The sequence below is a fragment of the Canis lupus genome, chromosome 3 (genome assembly GCF_003254725.2).
Source record: "Canis lupus dingo isolate Sandy chromosome 3, ASM325472v2, whole genome shotgun sequence".
Taxonomy (NCBI): domain Eukaryota; kingdom Metazoa; phylum Chordata; class Mammalia; order Carnivora; family Canidae; genus Canis; species Canis lupus.
In genome coordinates this window covers 1,017,727-1,035,553 of record NC_064245.1, presented here as the reverse complement: position 1 = coordinate 1,035,553, position 17,827 = coordinate 1,017,727, and the positions used below count along the sequence as shown (strand labels likewise).

At 41.3% G+C, this 17,827-nt stretch overlaps 1 protein-coding gene across 5 annotated transcripts; it reads right to left on the bottom strand.

Annotated features, from left to right (window-relative positions):
• Positions 1 to 837: 837 nt before the first annotated feature.
• Positions 838 to 17,665, bottom strand: STARD4 (StAR related lipid transfer domain containing 4). Of its 5 annotated transcripts, XM_025437465.3 has the most exons (8): positions 17,533 to 17,665; positions 16,927 to 17,163; positions 10,480 to 10,593; positions 9,281 to 9,330; positions 5,417 to 5,543; positions 4,427 to 4,541; positions 3,201 to 3,373; positions 838 to 1,650 (listed from the first exon to the last, which is right to left on the bottom strand). In XM_025437465.3, the coding sequence occupies exons 3-8, from the start codon at positions 10,582 to 10,584 to the stop codon at positions 1,639 to 1,641; spliced, it is 582 nt and encodes a 193-aa protein (XP_025293250.1). In that variant the 5' UTR covers positions 10,585 to 10,593; positions 16,927 to 17,163; positions 17,533 to 17,665; the 3' UTR covers positions 838 to 1,638. The 5 variants fall into 5 exon arrangements, with proteins under 5 accessions (XP_025293250.1, XP_025293248.1, XP_025293251.1 ...); XM_025437463.3 differs by having other exon boundaries at positions 838 to 3,373; positions 17,533 to 17,664; XM_025437466.3 differs by lacking the exon at positions 10,480 to 10,593 and having other exon boundaries at positions 838 to 3,373; positions 17,533 to 17,664.
• Positions 17,666 to 17,827: the final 162 nt, after the last annotated feature.

The window sequence follows — 17,827 nt, the reverse complement described above, 5'->3', positions numbered from 1 at the left end:
AGGGCAGGAGCGGGAACAAGAGTATTTTTATTGGGACATGGTCTGACCTGCAGACACCGGCCAGCGTACCCAGCCTCAGGGAGAGTGCCCCGGAGGCACGGCTGGGATTTGCCGTGTCTCTTCAGCGCTCCAGCAGCTCGCGGCCTCCCGGTCCCCGCCATCACTTCTGCCGCGTCCTGTGCTCAACTGGAGGGTCTGTCGGGTTATCAATACACACGGGAACTTCAGAGCATCACTTGTGTTAAACTACTAATTTTTATATGAAATTAATGTCCTTACAAAAATAGGGGACACGTACTGAAAACAGTCCTGTGCCAGTATTTCCTGCATAAATAGATTTCTAATGCAAACTAGCTAGAAACTAGAGAAGATACATCTAACACGGCAGATTATAGTTTTTTTGTTTGTTTCATTCATGGCCGGTCCACCTTATTTTTAAAGGAAAAGCTTTTTTGGCTACAATTTTTACATTATTAACAACAATGAATGGATTTCTGATGTTCAGAAGTCTCTATTTGGCAAGCAGGAGGCTCCAGGGACCAGAAAACATTTTGCAATTAAGAGAGTAATTCTGTGAAACTCATCACTTCATACTATAAAAAGACGAATGAAACCAAACAGATCTGTGCTGGCCACCGCACGCTGCTGGCCTAATGTGGACAATGCACACTTAGAATGTGGCTCATTCAACCCAGTAAAATACACACTAGATTTCAACAAATTAGTATAGAAGGAGAGTATAAGCCATCTTAATCAGTTTTTACACTGATTACAAGATTAAATGGTAATATTTGGGATTACTGAGTTAAAACCTGTATCATTAACATTAACACCAGCTGCTTTTTATCTTTTTAATGTGGCAGATAGAAAATTTTAAATTACATTTATGGCTCATGTTATTTTTCTATTATCCAGCACTGCTACAGAAACAGCAGACTCAATTACATGTTATCATTAATCCCAACCCAGATCATTAAATTTTTGTATAATTACAGTGTTTGAGATAACATTTAATACATTACCATAAGGTGCCTGAGCTTAGGATCAAACACACCTCTCCTCTAACAAAACCAGATAAAGCCTACGCTAATCTTTTTCATCTTCTGTATAAGGGCAACTGCGCTCAACTTTGGTTAGATCTGAGTCTGCAGACAGGCAAAGGGGTCGTTTGGTTGCTAGAAATATTCTAAAGCTGGATTGTGGTGATGACCGCACAACTCTAAGTGCATGCGAGATGTAACTGGACTGTATTCTTAGAACCAGTAAGTCGTGCAGCATATAAATTATACCTCTATAAAGCTGTTTAAAAAAGAAAAGAAAAAAGTAGCATCTAGAGCCCAGCAAATCTCAAGTGCCATCTAGAAGCTGCATAGAAATTTCAGGTAATTCAAATACTATTTTTCAGTCTATCCTAGGACTCAATATTGCAACAAAAATTTTTCCTTTTATGTGCAAGGGACCCAGTGCAACAGTGGATTATGTAATCACTAATTGGAGGTGATTGGTATAAGCTGAGAAACACAAACAGCACATTAGACAGTTTATTCATGTTAGGGGTACCCAGCTCAGGCCATCTTGTCACAAATCCCTCACCCAGTCTGGGCCCCATAATTGGACGTCTGCTAGCATTTCACCATCCTAGACAGTATGCTGGAACAGAAGAAACCTCAGATTAATTTAAAAAAAAGAAACAAAACATTTAGAAACAGTAAGTACCACGTAACTCCCACTGAACAGGAGACAGATTTCAAGATATAGGCCTGAATACAAGCATAAATACACCCGCAAGGATACAGCGAGTTGTCTCAAGGTCTCGTTTTGGAAGTCAACCAGGTGGCTATTCAAAAGCAACAGAATCACTTGGAATGTTCAGATCATTTGGGAATGTTCATTTAAGCCAGCCATGGAGTCACGGGGTCTATTACAGTCCAAGCCAGTTTTATAAAATGACTCATCTAGGCAAGTGGACAAATGTATGAACGCATGTACTAAACTTCCAGACTGGGATCCCTGGGTGGCGCAGCGGTTTAGCGCCTGCCTTTGGCCCAGGGCGCGATCCTGGAGACCCAGGATCGAATCCCATGTCGGGCTCCTGCTGCATGGAGCCTGCTTCTCCCTCTGCCTATGTCTCTGCCTCTCTCTCTCTCTCTCTCTCTCTCTGTGTGACTATCATAAATAAATAAAAATAAAAAAAAAAAAAGTTCCAGACTGAGTCACGTTCACACTCGTGAACGTGTATGATGCAGTCAGTAACACTTTGAGGGGAGCGATACTTTGAAATGTGAACATGGATGAAATGAGAAAGACTAAAAATCTGATTATTTTCCTACAGAATATTGGATACTTCTCAGAATTAAAAGCTATTTCTCGAGGGCTTGTCTTAAAAAAAGAAAAAACTGAAATATGAAAACACTCATTGAATTTGATTTCTGGACGATTTGCTGTTGGTGAATGTAGGACATCACCACGCCCTTTACACAAGCCATCGGGTTGGTGGCTCCAGCACATACTTGGCAGTTCTTGGTCTCATCCGTGCATAAACACTTTGGAAGACTTCCAAAATAAATGGACAGAAAGATACAAATACATTTTTAAAAGATATCCAGAAAATAATGTTATCTAGGTATCAAAACAACTGTCTGAATTATATCTATACTATCTCTATTCTTCTATTTCTGATTTTTTCAATATTTGAAGTAGTACAAGTCAACTGACAAGTTCACCTTTTATAAAATATAAAGAACTCTTCTCTTTAGATATTGGCCAACTCATAGAGCGTACCAAAAGTAAAGCACTGATATTTAATTTCCTAAGATAGTTAAAACTTTTAAAGGTTCGTAAAGCTCTAAAACAGATGACTTTACCAGTATGAAGCTTGTGCTTTCATATTCACATCGAGGCAATGTTCAGTTTCGTAAGAGTTTCGGTCAAAGAAGATGCGCCGCTGTACCAAACAGTGCGCAAACAACTGTCTAAGGAAACGGAGATGCCTTCTCTTAGATAACTAAGGAATAAGATAAACTGACAAATCATCTCATGTTTCTACAGCTACACAGAAGAGAGAAAAGGATGATTTTCACAGGCCACGCCACTGAGGGAAAAAGTTGATTTGGGGGAACGGCTGTCCTACGAGTTTAGACATCTTAGGCCTTCTGTAGGGCTTTTCGTAAATCCACATAGAAGCTGATTAAAGTGCTTGCCATGGCTGTATCGACCGCAGACTGCGGGATCATCCCACGCAGATCCGTCTGAATATAGCCCGTCAAGAGACTCTGCTGTGGATTGTCTTTACGTGGAACGCAGAACCAGCCACAGGGATGGTTAAACCCACGAATAAACTCTGGTCTCTGTTCACTCCAGTCAACACTTAGCCCTGTAAGGGAATTTTAAAATAACACCATGAATAGCAGTGACTGAGATTAGTCTAAAACTCTCATTCAAAGACCCTTACCAGATTTCCTGTTCAAATATTTCCCTTCTTACCATGTAGATGAGAAGTGAGCCCCAAGAGAGACCAGGAAAGAATTCCCAGGTGGAATTCTGATGGGGGCCTGGCGGGTAGGAATGGGGGACGGTTCGGATCCCATCAGAGTAGGTGACAAATGTCACTTCAGTAACTACTTGTGAACTAGGCATCTTGGCGGGAGCATCCGAGACTCAAGGTGCCAACACTGAAACCGGCACCAGCGCTACTCCCTGGGGCACCAGCACGGCCGCCTGAGGCGCGTGCCTGCGCGGGTTTACCGACGGCTGCCAGCTGAGCACAGACTGTACTCGAAGACAACACGCCTACAGGTGGCTCTTAGAAAGCAGGAGACTTCTAAATGCAGGAAATGTCAGCTTTTAAAAGAAAGATACTACACAGCTCAAGGAAGGGAAGATATTCTAACACGCACCAAGCCTGTTTTTCTGTGTGTGACTACGAGGCAGTCTTCTGAGAAGGACAGAAGCTCCTTACTCCATCCCTGCCTCAGAGGCAGCCACGTGAGCCCTACTCGCTAGCTGTGACCTGGGGATACCAGGTAACTGAGAATCAAAGCTTACCGGAAAGATTTCAAAACCCTTCTTGATAGTGTGATTTTAATCCCTACGCTGTAGCGCTTGCAAAGCTTAGTGATTATTAGGTAAGTGTGGAGGCTGAAGTGTCTCTCACACAGAAACGTCCTGCCTAGAACACTCAACTATTTAAAACAGATGAGGGGATCTCTGGGTGGCACAGCGGTTTAGCGCTTGCCTTTGGCCCAGGGCGCGATCCTGGAGACCAGGGATCGAATCCCACGTCGGGCTCCCAGTGCATGGAGCCTGCTTCTCCCTCTGCCTGTGTCTCTGCCTCTCTCTCTCTCTCTCTGTGTGACTATCATAAATAAATAAAAATTAAAAAAAAAAAAAAACAGATGAAAAAAGTATAAGGTCGTGAGATCATTACCACAGGACAAAAGCCCGTCTTCGTAGTCCACGGTGTAGGAGAAATCCACAAACTCTCGAGGGGAAATTATATTCCAAAGCTGACCAGCCGTAGTGTAGCGCATCACACAGCAATTCTGAAAGACAGACAACAGGTAACAGGTGTTGCTGCTTAGGAAACATGGACTCAGATTTAAGGGCAAAGAGTATATTCCCCTAAAATTAACCCTTAGTAAAAAGCGACTACTCCTATAAATGTATTATTACTAATAATTCTGACAGTGATTCTGATAGGTTTAGACCTCTATTCTAAATGTCACTGCTACATACGGACGTGAATAAGGTACATATAATCAAGGTACAAAGAGGTAAGCCACCCAGCCTCTAAATCTCTACCTCAGTACAGTGACCTTATATCCTATAGGACATTCAGCATGGGAGCAGGTGGCGTAGACTGTAGGCGTTTAAGATAAAATGCACAAATACTTAGACTAAAACACCCAATGTTTCAATAAAGAAATTCAAACATGGGAAGAATGAATTAATATAAATAGAGAAAGAAGACAACATGCCTCAGTTACATCATTCTCTAATGCCTAAGGTGGCATCGTTATCTCTGATCTTTGACTTTTGGCTTAATATTAATGGAAAAACCTACATCCGATTACTTAGAAACCTGAATACAATGGTGCTGTTTTCAGAATTTTAGATTTCGGAACCTCAACATAACTTTACAATTAAAGATGCTGACAATTTTCTCAAGCAGCAAGGGGAGAGCTACTGTGGAAAACAAACTCAGTTCTGACTAAACTCATTAGTTAGTATGAGGAAGCTCAAGGTTTTTAAAAGGCAGCTAGTATCGTATCCCCTGTGAGGTCTTTGCCATGACTACTCACTCTCAAAGCAAAGAATACGGCGAATATAAGTGGGTACATGCTCACGCTCACCTGCTCTCTCTCATGCGCGCGCGCGTGTACTCACACAACCTGAAGTGATGTTTCTAAATAAATACCTCTTCAAAGTGTTCCAGAATATCCATTGAAGTCATTAAGCTGTCCCAATCCAAGCGATAGGGACCTGGGCGTATATGGTCTATGACACTATTGACAATGTCATCTATAACACCCTGGGCTTTGAACCTGGAGAGAAAGATAGTAAGGTCAGATGCTATTCGGATGAAGAATTTCAGCATATGCCCTCATAGAGCTAACTTAAAAAAAGTAAAAGTTAATAAAGATGTTTTAAATGGAGTAAATCCCAGCAGTTTTTCTGGTAAGTTACATCAATTATTTTATGGAATGCACTCTTTGCCCTCAAAACCGATTAGTGACCTGAAGGCTACATCATGTTACCATGAATATAGTGAAGCACCCCCACGTTATAGTATAGCCCCAAACCGTCCATACAGCACTAGTGCTTTATTTACTCTGGATGCTATTCTTTTCTCAGTTATGCTCCAACGGGTTATTAATATACATATATTTTTACTCTTTCAAAAACTTTTTTTTACAGGGACAGAAAAATAGGTCACCCAGGAATAGCACACCGAGGATGGACTCAGGAATAATATCCAGACCTCGACGTATTTCGAAGGTGCAGTACCTGTCGGTGGGGAAAGGGTATACTATTCCTTGGGTGGCCCTTTGATTCCGTACTTATGCTAATAGGGAAACTAAACACTGAATCACTACTTGATACCATTCACAATGATTAATTCCAGATGGACTAAAAACCACTACATAAATTTTACACCTTTGAGAAAAATACATCTTTGTGACTTTGGGATTTCTTGAATATGTAAGACACACAAAAACAAGTAACACTAGACAGTTAAAATTAAAAACTTGCATACCACGAACGACAAAATAAGTAATTTCTTTAAAAACCAGCCACAGACTGGAAGAAGGCATGTGCAACATATAAACAGACATCATTATAGAGAATATATAATTAATTCCTGTAAATCAATGAGAAAAGACAATCCAAAGAAAATAAGGGCAAAAGATATGTTAAGATCTGAAATGTCAGTAAATTTAGAAAAGATGCTCAACCTCACTCATAATCAAGTAAATACTAACAAGATAGCATCTCACGCCTCTGAGTGTGGCAGAGTGAAACTGAGTGGAAGGGAAGAACTCTTCAGACTGCTCACTCCACTGCAGAGCAATGAATCCCACAGTCTCGCGTGTCCTTAAGACCCAGGTACACACCCAGAGAAATCACACATACCAGAGACGTTCACGGTAGCATTACACTTCATAAGGAGGAACTGTCAACGACCCAAAAATGGGCAAACACAGGCAAACATATCAGAGCATTTTCACATGAATGTAAAAGAACAGATCTGCATGGAAAACATGGCTAAACCTTGAAAAAACACTATATGGGAAAAAACCATAGCAAATTACTAATAGAAACACAGTACACACATATATGGCCAAGGCATACTACAGGGATAATGCACACTTACAGTAGCTAGCTCTGGGGAGGAGAGAAAAAAGAAGAAAAGAGAGATTGCTTTAACTCCAGCAGTAACATTAGGGGTGGGGCTTTTTAAAAGTTTTTTTTAAAAGCATCTGAAGCTGTTGCATCATTTTGTAAATATTTCCAGCTCAAACTAACATTATATCCCCCATCCTAAATCTGCCCTTCCCTTCTGTGTTCTCTAATTTGGGGTAGGGGTGGGAGTGGGGGCAATACAAATTAATCCAGTCACCCAAATTAGACATCTGGGATTCAACTTGGCTTCTTCTTTTTCTCTTAATTCCATTTCAGTAGTCAGAACGGAAGTCACCATGTTTTATCAAAAAGACATACTAAATGTAAAGTGCTTAGAACAATATTTGGCCCTCAATAAATTAGTTATCATCACCAGCACCACCAGCACCATCATTAGAGCTCTTTCATGTTCACGTGCCCTCCTCAAGTCCCATGCTACATCCTTAGTGTGTCCAACTCAACACTAACCGTTTCTAGCTCTTTGGACTACATACCTCTTAAAGTTTCTGAAAAACACCAAAGATCTCTTCTCAGGAATATAACATTGACATAAAGTTTTATGATCTTAAGGAAACTTTAAGAAGCTAGCCATCAGCTCCCAGAGTAAAACCTCTAAACTCTCCATGCTCACCTCCATTTTCACAGTGCTATGGGATTAAGTTCAAAGTCTCTGAGAACCTGGGAAGTGGAGGTAAAGGTTGAGCAAGGGTGAGCACAACACTGAATTCCTTACTTTAGAATTAAAAAATCCCTCAGACAGGGGCACCCAGCGGGCTCAGTGGTTGAGCACCTGCCTTGGACTCAGGTCATGATTCCAGGGTCCTGGGATCGAGTCCCACATTGGGCTCCCTAAGGGGGCCTGCTTCTCCCTCTGCCTGTGTCTCTGACTCTCTCTCTGTGTCTCATGAGTAAATAAATAAAAAATCTTAAAAAAAATAATTCCTTCAGACATATGTTCTCCCTACCCTCACACTTTATGCTCTAGCTATACAGACATCACTTGTACTTCCATCAACAAACTCCTCAGAGGGTTTCCCATCTGTGTTTATGTAGTAGATGCAATCCCCTCTGCCTGGAATATGAATCAGTCCTTCATTCCCTAAGAATTAACTCATTCTTTCTTTAAAGCTCAGCTCATACACTAGCTCTTCTGTGAAGTCCTCTCAAGCACCAAGTGTAATGCTGCCTTGGCACTTTTTTTTTTTTTTTTTTTTAATTTTTATTTATTTAGGATAGTCACACAGAGAGAGAGAGAGATAGAGAGAGAGAGAGAGAGAGGCAGAGGGAGAAGCAGGCTCCATGCACCGGGAGCCCGACGTGGGATTCGATCCCAGATATCCAGGATCGCGCCCTGGGCCAAAGGCAGGCGCCAAACCACTGCGCCACCCAGGGATCCCTGCCTTGGCACTTTTTATGGTTTTCAACCCCCACTGGGAATCAGCGATGTAAGGGATTAACTTCACACTTGCTTACAGTGCTTGTCAGAAATCTTGTTCTGGAAATGCTGTCTTTGTATTACACTAGAAAATATAGTACGTGGGACCAACAGTTTCATTCTTAAAAGGGCTGATTCCCAACCCAAGGATATGAATATTCCACTCCCAATTACACAAGGCAATTGTCTCCACTGGCATTAAAAACCAATTTTTTTTTCTGATTAAAAGCATAATTCATGTTCAACTATATGCAAATACCAAAAAATGGAAATAGAAATCACCTACAGAACTGCCATCTAGAGGTGTATATTTGGTATTAAATAAAAACATTTTAATACAAAAAAATATATAAAGTCAACTCACAATTCTGCTACATGCAGTTTAGAATTCTGCTTTACTCACTTTATATTACATCTTGAGCATTTTCTGGTGTTTTAAAGTAATATTTGAAAATGTAGTTTTTAAAGACTGTAAAATATCATGTTTCAAAATTTAACCATTCTCTTTTGATTATTCAATTTTTTTGTAATTTTTAATATTATAAGTAATGCTGTGATGGAAGAGAGAAGTACTTAACTATTATCTTTCCTATGATTTAAGATAAATTCTTAGAATAAAGTATGCTACAGCACTGAGTAAATACAGAAGACTATTAGAAAGGTGTTACATACCATGCTGAGAAATTAAGATTTTATCGGCCATTTGATATCCTTATTTATGATTTCCTTTATCACTAACTCAGTCCACAAGGAATATGGACGTTGATAAAGACTTTGAATTTATAAGGTGCTATTCTTCTCAAAAAGTTTAAGTTCCTAAAAGCAATATTTTACTGGCAATGATGATTTAGTGATAATATATGTATATTATCACTAAATATATATATATAAAAAGTTTGGCAATGTCCTAAGAGCTACATAAAACTACAAGAATTTACTTACAGGTATCCATTAAATTCTTCTGAAGGTTTTCTCCAAATTGTTACATCTTTCTAGAAAAATAAAAACAGTATATGGGCATAAATCAACACCTAGGTAGAACTCTGTATATAAAACCAACAGTTTCAAAGTCTAGGGCGTCAGTCTATCCTTGCATTAAAATAAAATGTAGGGATCCCTGGGTGGCTCAGCGGTTTAGTGCCTGCCTTTGGCCCAGGGCGTGATCCTGGAGTCCTGGGATGGAGTCCCACACCGGGCTCCCTGCATGGAGCCTGCTGCTTTCTCCCTCTGCCTGTGTCTCTGCCTCTCTGTCTCTCTGTCTCTCTGATGAATAAAAATCTTTAAAAATTTTTAAAAATTTAAAATAAAATAAAATAAAATTTAAGTAAATATTCAAAGAGTTACCTAGAAGTCACTTATACCATCAAATGATCCATATTTGAATTTCTTCTGTATCCTAAAGTTCTTCACATTTTATTTAAAGTACAGACCCCCCCAAAATAGATTATCCAGTAGCTTAATGAGGTGCAAACATTGTTAAGATCCTGGGTTGGCTCTAGCTCACCGACCATTATTATTTGCCTCACTCCAATCTTATTTAGCATTATGGACACATTTAGACTAAGATAATAGGAATGCTACATATTTCATTTTGAACTTGCTCCTATCTTTTTAAAAATCAAACCATTCACATCTATTATGGCAGTGACCATACCTTGAGTTGGTCCCTACCAATTCTTTCTGATCATTTCCCAAGAAATTTTGAATATCAGAGTAGCTGTAGTACTGAACTGGAAGAGTCCTGAGCTCTAGGTTTGGCTCTGTCAATACCTAGCCATGTGATGGTTTGGACAGGTCATACCTGTAGAAAAGAATGCTAACTGGCTACCCTCTTAGGCTTGCTGACATAGCTGAAACTATCTCAAACTACCCATACATGATATATTTTATATGTTGACTTTAGAAGCTACTATCGCCAAGAGCCTATTCTCACGTATAATATCTAAAGAAGTAATGAAAGCAGTGCAGGATTATTATGTGTTTGCCTTGGTTGAGATGTGAAACCACCAACTTTATTAGCTTAATTATCTACCCTGCACATCCAAAGTATGGTCCAAATTTTCCCTTATCATGTTGAAAGTCATCCACCAACTCATTAGATAGAAGATAAATGCCAAATACAGGTAATTTAAATAATTTACCACTTTCTTGGCAACTCGCCACTTATCATCTTCGATGCTATGATATTGGATGAGAGTGTTTTTAAGCCTAGTTGCAAAAGCAGCAGCATCAGGCAGGCCTTCCATTTTTTTCTCCTGTTACAGAGACAAAGATTAGCATCCACAAATTCCACACTTTGAAGCAGTAGACTAGTGAGTCTCGAGGCTGGCTTCATAATAGAATCACCTGAGGAGCCATAAAAGATACCAATACCTGGATCCCATCCCAAATCAACTAATCAGAATCTCTGGGAGTAGGACCTGGGCATCAGTTTTTTTCCTGAAAGCTCCCAAGATGAGTAACACCTAGTCAAGGATGAGAATTCCACATTTTAAGTTATTAAAATCACTCATATAAAAATAATAATACAATCCTATTTTCCCTTTTTATATATTACAGAATTCTAGATAACTTAAAGAAAAAAATTGCTGTTTCCAAACTACAAAAGTAAATACATAAGGAATAAATTCTTTTAAAAAGTCTTTAGAGCTTTAGCCATTAAATGTTTAATTTAACATCCGACAAATTTAGGACTCATTCTAGAAAACTAATGACAAGCTCAACTAGAAACTTGTTCATACATCCTTTCAGGATAAGGTTACAAAACTTTGAATAATTTTAATAGTTTGAAGAACTGCATCATTTTCAGTATTTTACTTCATTTGATTAAGTGTTACAGGATTCAGTATCTGTGTAAGGAAGGAGATCACCTGTACAGCATAAGTAAGTGGTTTGTAATTTTAAGGCAATAATTTTGACCATATAAAAAAGTACTAAATCAATCAATTCCAAAGATAAGCTACCGTTCAATGTTGTTTTTAAAGAGAAATGATTACTAACCTTAAAGATAATAAATGATATAATGAAGCCTCCTGTAATGTGACAGTTTTAAAACATTGCTGCAAATTCTCTGATACAGTTCCCTTCAAGAGGTGGTCTGTGACTGCATGACTTCCTAGGCTGGGTTAGAAAAGTCCATGCAAGCTCTGCAGGTTTCTTTTAGAATAATTGCTCTGGGAGCCTCTGATCAACATGCAAACGTGCAAAAACTCTGGCTACCTTGAGGCTGAGAGGGGAAATGGGCAGAGAGATACAACTCTATAAAGTCCCAGATCCAGAAGCATAGTTAGAGCTCCATCCTATCACCTGAGACTTCCCTCAGTTTCACTTGGTCATCCTCATCTTAACAATTTACTTTTATTTTTACTTATTTATTCTTTAATGTAGGCTCCACACCCAGCATGGAGCCCAATGCAGGGCTTGAACTCAAGACCCTGAGATCAAGACCTGAGCTGAGATCAAGAGTCAGATGCTTCACTGGCTGAGCCACCCAGGGGCCTTAACAATATACACTTAAAATGGTAACTGAGTCAGTTGCTCAAAGTCAAAGCCTAGGAATCATCCTTAATAGAAATTAAGAGATTCCTATTCACACCACCACATCTTATCACCTATAATAGTCTAGTCCTACTGCTTTTCTTTCTGTCCCTCAAATAGGCCAAGCTTGTCACTGACTCTGGGCTTTGCACTTGCTATTTCTCTGCCTAGATATTATTATTATCTCAAATCTGGGCATGACCAGTAACAACTTGTAATGACAATTTCATTTTAAACCTCCTGTCTCAATATAGCCTTCTGCAAGTCACTATTATATCCTTTTATTTTCTTCAGAGTGCTTATCACTATCTGAAATTAACTTGTTTATTTATTGGTGTACTGTATTTGACGCTTTCACCATCATATCCCCAAATAATAGAGCACGGGCCTTATTTATCCCATATCCCCACCAACTAGAACACTGCCTGGAACACAACAGGCCCTTAATATTTGTTGAAGTGTGTTTGCTTCAAAAGAAGAATCATTAGGTCTTTATTTTGTGTCCTTTTGGTGTCCTGGTGCACTCCAGTAAAAGGAAAAGGAGAAAAAGCTTCGGGGGGAACAGCTGCACAATTTGCATAACTATCAAGTTACTACTAAAAAGAAAATCAAGAAAATATGTAAATGAAATGTCACACCCCAAACCTCCATGGGAATAAGGCTGCAACTCTCAACCACAGGTGCACACATCAGAATCCCCTTTGTCATATTTTATAGCAGTTGTTGCTGTTGACAAAGATTCCCTTCCTAGGCTCTCTGCGTCCTCTTTTTGACCAAGCATCATTCTTGGGCTTGTCCTTGGCCCCCTAAGTTCAGCTTTATCAAGAATCTCACTGAGCTAGTTTACTGAAAAACCCTCACCCTCAAAAATTCCTCATCCTACCCTTGATCTTATTGCATTGCTCTTCATTCAGCAAGAATCCTAAGTCAATTTAGCCAGAATCCTTCTTACCCCTAATGCTTCCTCTTAGCAATTTCCCATCCGTTGACACCTACCCTGCTCCTTGGCTACAAATCCACACCATCCTTACTGTAATGCAGAATGGAGTGCAATTCTTTTTTTTTCTTTTCTTTTTTTTTTTAAGATTTTGTTTATTTATTTGAGAGAGTAGGGAGGGGCACAGGAGAAGGGAGCAAGAGCATCCATAGCAGGCTCCACACTGAGCACAGGGCAGGAGACAGGAATCTATCCCATGACTGCAGGATCATGACCTGAGCTGAAACCAAGAGTTGGAGGCTTAATCTTAATTCTGAGCCCCCAGAATGAGGTACAATCCTATACTGAGGTACTGTTTCCCCTCTTGTAATAGTTCTTGAATAAGATTGGCCTGTACCATTTTCACTTCTATTTGCCTCTGGTTTTCATTGACACTGTTTTTAAAAAATATTAGATTTCAGGGCCCACTGCCAGACAGTGTGATTCAGTGGGTCTGTTCTGGAGTAGGCCCCCAAAGTCTAGGTTCTATAAAAAGCCTCACTGACCATTCTGTTATCCAGCCAGGGTTGAGAACCACTGACCTAAAAACTAAAGGTAACAGAAATAAATCAATGTTGTAGTCAATATATAAAGAGCATAAAGCAAAGCATATAAGCCATTAAACATGATGAAGAGTAAGATGATAAAGAACTGTAGGGAGGGGGATCCCTGGGTGGCGCAGTGGTTTAGCGCCTGCCTTTGGCCCAGGGCGCGATCCTGGAGACCCGGGAACGAATCCCACGTCAGGCTCCCGGTGCATGGAGTCTGCTTCTCCCTCTGCCTGTGTCTCTGCCTCTCTCTCTCTCTCTGTAACTATCATAAATAAATAAAAATTAAAAAAAAAAAAAAAAAAGAACTGTAGGGAGGAAAAAAACCTTTTTCTCTACTCTCTTAGGTTATGCCTCTGGGTCTGCAAATTAAACTGAAAGAAAAGGAAAGTATACTAACAGGAGAAAAGGTACACAAATTTTATTTGCTATTAATAATTTAATTTTTATGTGCATAGAGGCCTACACAAAAAAAAAGAAATGGAGACCCAAAAAAGCAGTTAGATCTAGGGCTTATATACTGTTCTAACAAAGGGTGATAAACTGTGGAAAAGTGACAAGACAAAGGAAAAGGGATTTGGGCTTTTAGGGGTAGTAAATCATGAGAAAGTAAATATATGATGGAAAACTAATAGAAAAGAAAGGTTATTATAGTAGAGTTTGTTTTTAGACAACCTTGGTGTCAACCCTATCTTCAGTGATGAGTTGTTCTCCTGCCATAGGAGAGAGGAGAGGGAAGACAAAGGGAAATTTATGTCCTACTTTTAGGCAGTAGAGGGAGAGAAAACAACTCTTTCTGCATTTGCTGCTGAATTGCCCTCAGCTCAAAATAATCCTTATTCCAAAGTGGCATTTTTGGGGGTGGTATATCCCAAAAATATGGGAAATGTGAGAAAGCATACATAGAAAATTCAATAACACAGAATTTAGGATCTATGTAAGTGATGTAAGTGAGGTAAAATATATAATAAATACAGATTCCACCCACAGAATAAAAGTGGATGAGCTCATTCAAAAAGTGTGCCAATCAGGAAAGTATTCCATTTCCCCTCCTGAGCCTGCCAACTTGATATATACAATAGATACAATACAATGAGCTTAATCAAGGATATGTTACAAACAAGCACAAATTCTTAGAGAAGACTTGAAAAACAAATTTATCTATTACTGGAATCATTACGACTAAACACTATTCTTGAACCACAAAGGTTGCTGGCCAGGTTCCTGTGGTTGCCAGGGAAGATATTTTTTTTCAAAACCCCGATAGAAATCAAAGATGAAATGTAGATATGCTATTATCACAGACGTCATCTTTGTACAAATCCATTATACAAATGTAAGCAATAAAAACTACCTATAAAGATGAGAATCTGCATGTTTAATTACTACCTGAGTAATCGTTCATTCTTACTGATCATATAGAGTCCATACTCCTAAATATGGCTTCTGGGCCCTCTTAGCATCTGGCTGAGCTTTACGGCCTAATTTCTTCTTTCTTGGACTCCCCTAAAGACTAGGTTCGCTTCCCTCAACACCACCAATGTTTCTCACAGCAACTCTGTGATTATTAATTTGTTAGCTTTTCCAATTCAACTATAAGCCTTTAGGGGGACAGGAAATGTGCCTTGTTCAATGTTATCGTCCCATGTCTAGCATACAGTAGGAACCCAGTAAATAAAAGTGGGAAAAAAAGGTAGACAGTGGGCTACTAGTGTCACTTATGGAAGACCTCAAGATGGGGAAGACAGGGCAGCCCGGGTGGCTCAGTGGTTTAGCGCAGCCTTCCGCCCAGGGTGTGATCCTGGAGACTGGAGACCTGGGATCGAGTCCCACGCCGAGCTCCCTGCATGGAGCCTGCTTCTCCCTCTGCTTGTGTCTCTGCCTCTCTGTTTCTCTCATGAATAAATAAAATCTTAAAAAAAAAAAGCAAAGACGGGCCCACTTTTACCAATCATCCTGGAGCCTCCGAGTGACAACTTCATTGCCATAACTAACTACAGCAATTTCTCAAGGAAGTCTAATTTATTCACCAAGCGCTAGTACCTACCAGATCCTAGAACTACAGAAATGGATGTAATCCAGTGTTTGCTCTCAAAGTTGACTTATTCCACCCTTTAAATATTTAACTCTGAATTGCAATAACAACAAAAGCTAAAACATTAAAAATCACTAATGAGCCTCTTCTAACGGTAGTGGAGTTGTAGGCAGGAAAGAAGAACAAAGTAAGTATAAACTCAGAAGACTTTTTTTTTTTAGCCCAATGAAGTATGGAATCAGGCAGTTCATTCTTGCATGGATATTTTTCATCAAGATTAAGTCCAAAAGAGAATAATGGTTATTGTCTGAACCATCTGTGTGTGGGCAAGCACAATATATCTCTTGAAATATAGCCCAGACTTGAGGAGTGGGCAGTACTGATTGGGGTTACCATCGAGGTCTTGGGCTTTCCTAATAAAACAGAGAGTGCTCACACTGATCGAAAGGAGAGCAAACAACATGCACCACTGCAACCTCCACTTCTGAAGAATGTGAGGCAGACGTTTTAAATACTACTCTGAACTCCGCCCTGCTGATCCTTTCATTCCCTTTCTTGACCCACATGGGGAACCTCTCAACTCAATCGCTTACATTTCAGAGAACAGGTACCGTTTCACTGTATCAGAATCTAGCAGCTCCTTCTGACGGTTCTGTTACTCACTACTCGGTAACGTCCACCTCCATTTTTTCCCTACTTTAACCTCTTATTCACGTTTTCTATGCCCACGTCTTTGCAGTGATCGCCAGTATAGACAATGGCTGCCACTGCGGAGCGGGCAGCCTGCCAAAGTCAGAAATGATCCTGGGGCCATCTATGGGCACCACACTCTGGCCACTACAACTCCAATTTTCATCACACTTACATCACAGGGAGCCGGCCAGAAGTTCTCTTTTATATACGAAACATAATAAACACTTTAATCCCTAATAAAAAGTGAGTGTCCTCACAGTGTCTGTACCTCCGTAGTATGAGGTCAGGATTCGCTCATTAAAGAAGCTGTTACCGGAGTTGTTTAAACTTCCATTTCCCAATGGATAAAGGCCTTACATGAACAGCTTAAATTTAACATGCCATAGATTTTCCCCAAGATGTCATGCAAACCCAGGCTCTGTAAAACAAATTGTACAAATACAAATTGTATTTGTACCTGACATAAAAATTCAGCAAATGCCGGATTTCCAACCCATCTTTGAGTTTGTAATTTGGCTTTTCCAACCCAGTCAAATACAGTAATTTCTCTTTTTTTTTTTTGAGACTGGCTGTAGCAGGGACTCAACAAGGAAGCTCGCTTCGGCAACGTGACCACAGCACTTCCCTCTGTTTCAGGACTCACTTCAGCTCGTTCTAGTGTAAGCGTTACAACAATGCAGAGACTTTTTACAACAGTTAGGGCAACGTTAAATTCTGACGCTATCTGGGCTCTCAGTTTGAGTCCAAGCTGATGTCTGAGCTCCTACATGTCTAACAAGAACACTTATTGATCACTTACTATGTGATCAGTCTTTCTGGCCGCTTTGGGTTGTGTTCTTCCCTCTAACCCCCGCAAACGACCTTCAAAGCTGATCCTATTATCCTTATTTTGCGGAGAAAGAGCCAGCAGAGAAATCCAGTCACTTGTCCCGGGTCTCGCTGCGGGTACGAGGTGGAGCCAGCCGGGCCCCCAGCCGGGCCTCCGCCTCAGGGTCTACAAGTCTATTTTCTGTCAAGCGCCGAAGTCGCCCACAAGCTGCAAGAGACATTACATAAAAAATGTGACCTCACACTGAACCTGTCCTTCCGCCCGGGCTCCTGACCGCAGGCGGGCTCGGGACGCTCCCTAAGCCGACGAGGGGCGGCCCGACGTGCGAGAACTGGCCCGGCTGCCCCGCGCCCTGGAGGGTCACGCCGCCCATTTCCCGGATGCAAAGACTGACGCCCGGGAGGCCGCCAAGAGGGAGGACGGGCGACACGCCGGCCCCGGGGTCCTTCCGGGGACCTCCTTCCTCTCACGCTGCGGGCTCCGGCCCCGACCTCCACGCCGGAGCCCCCCGCCCGGATCTCCCCTGCGGCCCCGGCGCCCCGCGTCCAGCCCGCCCGGCGCCGGCCCCCGAGATACCTGAGACGCGGCGGGGAGGGAACGCGGCGGCCTCCCGGCGGTCGGCGACCCTGACGCTGTGGGCTCCCGGACGCCCCGCCCACTGGGGCCGGGCGGGGGCGGGGCCGGGCGGCGGCAGCCAATGAGCGACGGGACGCTGCCGCTCGCAGCCAATGGGAAGGCAGGCGGCTCTCGAGGGGAGGAGGGCCTAGTTCCTCCGCAGAGCGCAGCCGAAGGGCCTGCGGCAGAAGTTGGCGGGGCAACGTGTGTTGGCTTGGATTGGCTGGCGCGGGGCGTGCGGGGCGCTGATTGGCGG

Excerpts from the sequence above, each read along its gene's own strand:
- STARD4 (XM_025437463.3), bottom strand. The coding sequence starts at position 10,584 with ATGGAAGGCCTGCCTGATGCTGCTGCTTTTGCAACTAGGCTTAAAAAC. Across the intron at positions 5,544-9,280 it reads GAAGAATTTAATGGATACCT|GTTCAAAGCCCAGGGTGTTA; the intron begins GTAAGTAAATTC and ends CTTTCTCTCCAG. Across the intron at positions 4,542-5,416 it reads TTCTGGAACACTTTGAAGAG|AATTGCTGTGTGATGCGCTA; the intron begins GTATTTATTTAG and ends TCTGTCTTTCAG.